This window comes from Juglans microcarpa x Juglans regia, chromosome 3S (genome assembly GCF_004785595.1).
Source record: "Juglans microcarpa x Juglans regia isolate MS1-56 chromosome 3S, Jm3101_v1.0, whole genome shotgun sequence".
NCBI lineage: Eukaryota > Viridiplantae > Streptophyta > Magnoliopsida > Fagales > Juglandaceae > Juglans > Juglans microcarpa x Juglans regia.
Genome location: NC_054599.1, coordinates 7,030,660 through 7,038,234, shown reverse-complemented (window position 1 = coordinate 7,038,234; position 7,575 = coordinate 7,030,660). Strand labels below are relative to the sequence as shown.

General features: G+C 43.1%; 1 protein-coding gene across 1 annotated transcript; it reads right to left on the bottom strand.

Moving 5' to 3' along the window:
* Positions 1 to 6,638: 6,638 nt before the first annotated feature.
* Positions 6,639 to 7,232, bottom strand: LOC121258653. Its single transcript, XM_041160199.1, has one exon. The coding sequence runs from the start codon at positions 7,230 to 7,232 to the stop codon at positions 6,639 to 6,641; it is 594 nt and encodes a 197-aa protein (XP_041016133.1).
* Positions 7,233 to 7,575: the final 343 nt, after the last annotated feature.

Here is a 7,575-nt window from a genome sequence, read left to right as displayed (position 1 = left end):
TCGTTGAGGAAAAGGCTTTTGTGTTTTGCCGCAAGTTGTGGAGGAAAGAGATACCCGACGCTTTTACGGGTCTTGTCTTCCTAGCGGTGCCTGAGCCCCGTGATCTTGATCCCAATGTTCCTGGAGTTGGTGCTACCAATGTCGAGGTCTCCGGTCAGGATTCCTGACATTGCCATGCCCTAGCTTCTTGGTGTTGCTGCTGGTTCTTTTTTTTTTTTTTTGGCTCTTCGTTCCCTTTCTTTTCTTTTTGGTAAATCTATGTACCTGTGTGTCGTCTCCATGTGACTTGTATGTAATTTTTTATCATTAAAAGTATTGCTTCATATTTCGTCGTGACAAGCTGCTTGTATTACCGATGTTTCCCTTTTGTTGTTTTTCTCTTCTTTGATGCTTCCTTTTACGCTCTTCCCTTCTTCTTTTTCTTTTCCCTTTTTTTTTTTTAAATGGCTGATCTTAAGGGTTCCATCATAGGAAATTATGGGTTTGGCGTTAAGCGGGGGAAAATGGCTGTCGTCAAAAGCTTTATGGTTCACCCCACCTGTGACCAACCTATTCCTGACGACCCTGCAGGCCAACAGCTCTCTCCTGCCCATACTATTTTCGTTTGCCTTTGTTAGGTAGTCGTTCTCTTGAGGTCCTTAGAACCTTTGTTTGAAGAGGCCAATGTCTCTCCGCCTTTCCCTTACACCGATTTCCTATTTTTTCTGTCCATCTTCTGAATGTGCTTCACCCTATCTAGTCCTTTAGTTTTTCCATTTATGTTGATGTTCTTTACTTTCGCATGTAACTGAAAGAAAGAATAGAAGTTATTGTCAGTGTTTGCTGGCCCTCGCCCACTGTTGCCGACCTGAGGGGATGGAAATCCTCCCCTAAGAGTTAAGTCGTGCCAGGGCAATTCTGGTTGCCTCCTTAGGGGATAGGCCAAGTAGTGTTTCGCTAACCCGCGTCAGTAGCGTTGTGGTCGTGGGGCTGGTTCGTTGTTTATTGTGATGGGAGTCGGGGTAAGTATTCCGGCAGCCAGAAGGCTGAACCTGCTCTCCTCCGCAGAGGGTCTAAGCGACTTCCAGCTTGACTCGCTCCTGCTACCCCGCTCGGAGGTAATTTTTTCGAGCAGTTTGAGACTGAACCCATTCTCGTTTGTTGACATCGTGTTGGCCTGTTATCCGGCCTTCGAAGTGGTGCACCCATTGTCTCGGCCTTTCATCTTTGGAGACTTTTTTCACGTCGGGTAGTCAAAACACTAGGCTCGCACTCCATTAGGGAGAGGTCGGGATGCCGCAAGTCAAACCCGCATGTTTGATTCCCTAAGCTGGTAACTTCTTCTAACGGTCGTGGGGCTGGTCTGCTCTTCTACTGCGATGGGAGTTGGGGTAAGTGTTCGGGCAGCCGAAAGGCTGGACTTGCTCTCCTCCGCGGGAGGGTCCAAGCGACCTCTATCTTAACTCATCCATGTTACTCCACAAGGAGGTAATTTGTTCAGACAATTTAAGACTGAACCCACTCCCACACATTGACATTGCAGGGAAAGGTAAGATTTGGGTCAAGTTGGCGCTGAACCTACTCTTCGTTCGCAGCGGAGGTCGGGGTTAGGGCTGAAAAACTGCCCTATCGGTTAGGTTTTGGGCCCAAACTGAAACCGACCGATCGGCTATTTGGGAGAGGCCAAACTGGCCGAAACCGACCGATCTGGGGGCGAAAACTGGCCTATTCGGTTACCAGCCGGTTCACGGTCGGTTTATTGGTTTGGGCCAGTTTGGGCCACAGTTTTTGGGCCGGTTTGAGACACTCTGTTTGAGCCATTTTAAGACTCAATTCAACCTCTTTTTGGGCTCAATTTGTTATTCAAGATCATTTACACTTAGACTTTTTTTTTGCAGAATTTTTAAAGTTAATTTTATTTATTCAATTTCTTTTTAATTTTAATCATGCAATGTATATATTATTAGTAACTAATAACTACTACATATATGCTACTTATATGTTATAGTCTTATTATCTTATATACTAAATTACTAATTACTAGATAAATAAAAAAAAATCCACTAGATGTTTAATACACATTACAAACAAAACCAAAATTGTCTTAAAGAAGTAAGCAACAAATAAAAATTGTTCTTGAATAAAACTCAGAATCTTCATTCTTCAACTGCAGTCTTCTACTCTTCAATCATCAATAGTTGTGATGTATGATGCTCCTAACTCTATAAAAAAAAACCAAATAATCAATATTAATAAATTAGGATAATGAAAAAAATTAAATTAAATTATACAAATAAATGAATATGGAAATTGAATGAGAAAAATACATTACCAGTTTCTACTACAAAGCTCTCAACATTATCCATGGAGTCTCGAATATCAATTGCCGTTGACGGATGTCGCAACCAATTCTGAGTATAAATAAGTGCCTCAACAATTCTCGGAGCCAAGGAACTTCGAAAAGGATCGAGTACACGACCTCCCATACTAAATGCTGACTCTGATGCAACCGTGGAAACAAGCATGATTAACAAGTCTCATGCAATCCTCGCAAGTATAGGATAGTTAGGCTTATTCACTTTCCACCAATTCAACAAGTCAAAAGATTGGCTGAATGCCTCACAGCCATTTGATAAATACCGGTCAATCTCTGTTTTGGTAGCTGTAAATCTAGAGGCAATCGATGCTAGCAACCACTCATAAAAAAGTGCAGACTCATGATTGTCTTTAGCATAATTTGGAAGTGCAGATGCCGGAGGGGAAACATGTTCTCTACTACTCGAGGAAGAACCGAACGTAGCATTATACTCCGCATATATGTCTGATAATAATTGTCTCACCCTCGATAACAAATCTTCAGCCCAATTCTGATCATAAATTTTTTTCAAGTGAAAAGTAAGAATCCCCAACTTACTAGTGGATCAATGACAACTGCAATTAACAACAACAAATTCATCCTATCCAATGAATCACAATACTTATCAAATTTCATTATCATGCTTATGGTCATGCTCATCAAACAAGTATTCTCACTCTCACACAGTCTAACTAACTCTTTTTGGAGCATACAAATCTCCAAAAAACTTGTGTTTGCCGTGACATGTAAAGAACTAGAAAATCGATAAGAGGCATCATAAAACATCTTCAAAAATTTGACAAAAACCCGTACTGTCTCCCACTCGTAAACTCTAGGAGGCCCAATGTTTCCATCCTTAAAGTAAGAAAGAAAATTGTAGTCCTCACTCTCCATTCGCTTAAAAGCCTTCTCAAATTTCTCAGCAGCCTCCAACATCATGTAAGTTGAATTCCATCGGGTTTTCTCATTTTCTGCACATTTCTGAAACTTGTCTAATATTGCAGGGGAGGAGTGCACATATCTAACCGCATTTCTAACCATTGTAATGGCATCATCACACTCCTTAAGACTCTCATTCACGACAAGATTCAGAATATGAGCACAACATCTCATGTGCATATACTTTCCCTCCAACATATTCTCCGTAAAAAAATGTCTTAAATATGCAATTGCAGTATCATTTGAGCTAACATTATCAACTGTAATAGTAAATATCTTATCAATGCCCCAATGAAGAGGCCCGATTCAACAAATTTTCCAATGGTATCCCCTCGATGATTAGGGATTAAACAAAAATTAATAATTTTCTTTTACAATTTCCAATCACTATCAATGAAATGGGCAGTTAGGCACATATAATTAAGATTTTGTACCGATGTCCACGTATCGGTTGTTAATGAAATCCTCATTCCCCCATCTTTAAATAACTTTTTAAGTTTGACTTTTTCAGATCAAATAGTTTCATACAATCTCTTGCAACAGTCACTCGACATGGCACTTTAAATCTAGGTTCAAGCAACCAAACCATCTTCTTAAATCCTTACCCTTCAACAATTCTAAATGGTAATTCATCGAGGACCATCTCTGCAAGCGCCATCCTCACAGCCTCCTCACTATATGTATGTGTTACAAGATTTCTTAAAGAATTATCACTCTCTCCAAACCCCTCTGAGGATACCTCACCATGTTATTTGGTATTTATCTAAATGTCCATGTTTATGAGGATTTTTGAGACATGAAGGTAGATGGTTTTGCATGGTTGAAGTTCCATTCCTTTTCGAGTGGCAAGCGTATATCTTGCCACAATAATTTCACTTGGCCTTAGAATCATCTATGGAACAACCCTCAACTTTTGTAAAATGGTCCCAAACAATTGACGAATCCTTCCCCTTTCGTTTCTTAGGAAGTGGACAATTACTACTAATAGGGGCACTTGAAGCCGGGGGTTTTGGTATTTGAGAGTTCGATCAAGATCAATTGCACTTGATGAAGAATCCATCTAACATGTAAAACCAATAAAGAACAAAAAAATCAACATAATTGAATTGTCAATTACACAGCAGCTAGTTTGCAACGTGGCAAACATCACAAATCTAAGATTCTAATCTACATTTTAGATCGCTCATAAATCTCACAAATTATTTTACTTTCAATAAATTATGAACATTTATTGTCAATAAACATCATAAATTATTTATAACACATCATAAATTTTACTTTCAATAAACATCACAAATTATTTTACTTTCAATAAACATTGCAAATTGTTTTACTTTCAACAAAACTTTCAATCAACAAAACTGTCAATAAATTTATAACACAACTGTCATTTGTCAATAAATTTATGAACATTCATCAAATTATATCTTCAAAATGACAAAAATCACCGATTGTTCATTGTACAAAATCTATAAAACATATTCAATCCGTGAATGCACATTGCACAGTCACAAGATGGTGTTCAATTAACATGGTGTTCAATCATTTTCCGTTCATCACCGATTCACTATTTCACCATCCCAAACCAGAAAACACAATCCCTAACCCTAGACCAAAATACCACACGGCACAATCAAAAAATAAATTTCAAGAAAATCACTAATCACTGTAATCAGACTCATCAATCGACAGTCATCACTAAATTTAACACTATATTTCAGAATTTTCATCCTCATAAATCTCACAAAATCATACCTAAAATATATACTGGAGGTTGCCTCGTTTACTGGAGGAACGTGCCGACGTGGAGCGATGGAGGCTGCACCGCTGCTGGATGGTGGACTGCTGGACATTGGTGAGGTCGGTTTATTGGTTTTTGGATGGTTCAAACCTGGACCGAACCGACCGACACTGGTTTTGATAATTTACCACCGACGGCCGATCGGTTCCCTGCCTGTTTCGGTCGGTTTTGAACTCCGGCGACCAGTCTGAGTCGGTCCCGGTCCCGGTCGGTTGGCTGGTTTTTTGTACAGCCCGAGTCGGGGTAAGTATTCGGACTACAGTGGAGGTTGGATTCGCACTCCTCTACAGGAGGGGTAAAACAGCATTTAAATCCCGCTGGGAGGTAAAACAGCCTTTAAATTCTGCTGGGAGGTAAGTTTCGGGCAGTTTTCAACTGGACCCACTCTCGCTTGTTGACGCTTACGAGGAAGGTAAGTCTTTTGTTTTCGGGCAGCTGAGGATTGACCCACACTTTGCTGCTGGATGGATAGGGCAACCTTTTGACCTACCTTTTCCTCTGTTACCCGCAGGGGGGTAAGTTCGAACAGCTATATAGCTGGTCCGTTATTCACCACAATAGGAGTCGGGGTAAGTTGTTCGGGCAGTCGGGGGGGGGGGGGGCATGACCCACTCTCTATCGTGGGATGGGTAGAACAGCCTTTGGCCTAGCTCTCCCCTCTGGTCCCGCGGGATGGACGACGTTCGGGCAGATTGAGACTAGACTCGATCTCTCTCGTTGATATTGCATGAAAGGTAAGTGTTAGGTTAGGCTGGTGCTGATCCCACTCTTCGTTGCGGTAGAGGTTGGGGTATGTTGTTTGGGTCACCGAGGGGGTAGGACTTGCCCTCCATCATGGGCTAGATAGAGTCACCTTCGGCCTAGATCTCCCTTTGATCTCGTGGGAGGTACATTGTTCGAGCAGTTTGAGACTAGACCCGCTCCCACCTATTGACACTGGCAAGGAAGGTAAGTCTTTTTGTCTTCGGGCCATCGAGGGCTAGCCCGCACTCCACTGCAGGAAGAGTGAAGCAACCTTTGGCATGCCCATCCTTTTGGTGCCCTGCGAGGGAGGTAACTTATTATGATAACGATGTGGCTGGTCTGCTCTTTGCTACGGAAAGTTGTTCTGGCCGCTGGGGCCGCTTTCCATCACGGGAGGGATAGAGCGGCCTTCGGCCTAGTTCTCCCTTTGATCCTACGGATGGTAGGCTGTTTAGGTAGTTTGGGACAAGACCCACTCCCGCCCGTTGACATTGCAGCGAAGGTAGGCATTGATTTGTTGATGATTTTTTTGTTGCAAATTTTGTTAATTGTAGATCATCTTGTCTATGTTTTGTTGATAACACGAAAGTTTGAAGTAGATGTGTTGCATTATCCTGGAAAATCACGCCTTTCATCAAATACCAAGAATTTAAAGTAAGTAAATGACACATTACAAAAGAAAGGGAAAAGCCTTCAGCTGAGGAGTTTTCATTCTTTTTGCCTTTATCTCTGGGGTCATGCACATTCCCACTCCCCCTCGAGCCCGGTATGGCAAGTCATAGACTAAGGCCTACCAGGGCTTTCGAAGAGGTGCATGGTCTACTCTTTCCTAGAGGTGCCATCTGGGGTAACCCTACCATCCTTCTGCTTTAGCTCTTGGACGTAGCATTCTCTTGCTAGGACCTGTTCGCCTCGGATTTCTACCACTCCATGGGGAGTCAGGAACTTCATCTTGAGCTGGTAGGTTGACATGACGGCCTGCAAACTATTGAGGGTGGGCCTTCCGATGATGGAGTTGTACGACGACAAGGTTCTCACCACTAGGAAGTTGACTATGATTGAGGTCGTACAGGGGGTGCTGCTAGTGAGAACTGTTAGCGTGATGGTTCCCAGAGGATGAACCATACTCCCGGAGAAGCCCTTCAACGACATGGGGGCTGAGTGCAGCTGGGCAGCATCAATTCCCATCCTGGTGAAGACCTCCCATAATAGGATGTCTGCAGAGCTCCCGTTGTCAATGAGGATTCTCCGGGTGGTCAAGTTGATGACCAATATAGTCACCACCAGAGCATCATTGTGGGGGTACAAGACCCATTTTTCGTTAGCCTTCGCAAAGGGGATGACTGGGGTCGACTCGTCCCTTTGGTGCTTACTCCGCCAAGTACACCTCGTGATACCGAGCTCGCCCAGCATATGCCTTTCTGCATGAGGAGGAAGTGTCCTCACATGTGAACCCTCCAACTATAGTCCTTCCTCGAGTAGAGGTCCCCTAGCGGTGGTGAGCGGGGGCGATCTTGCTGCGGCCCTAGTGCTGGTAGTTGTCGCCGAGGGCTTTCTTCCTTTTTGCACTGGTCGACTCGGTCTGTGATCCTTTCCCTCGACCTTCCCCTTTTTTCCTGCTCTAGTCTCCAAGCAAGGGGATATCGTTGCCTTGTTCGCTCCGCATGCTCCCTTTGCCCTTGCTAGGAGAAGTAGTCCTTGGTGTTGTGCGAGGTGGATTGGTGGTACATGTAGTAACGACAGGTGATACCTCGGT

What these genes read in the sequence shown, in the direction of transcription:
- LOC121258653 (XM_041160199.1), bottom strand. Translation starts at nt 7,232, where the DNA reads ATGCTGGGCGAGCTCGGTATCACGAGGTGTACTTGGCGGAGTAAGCAC.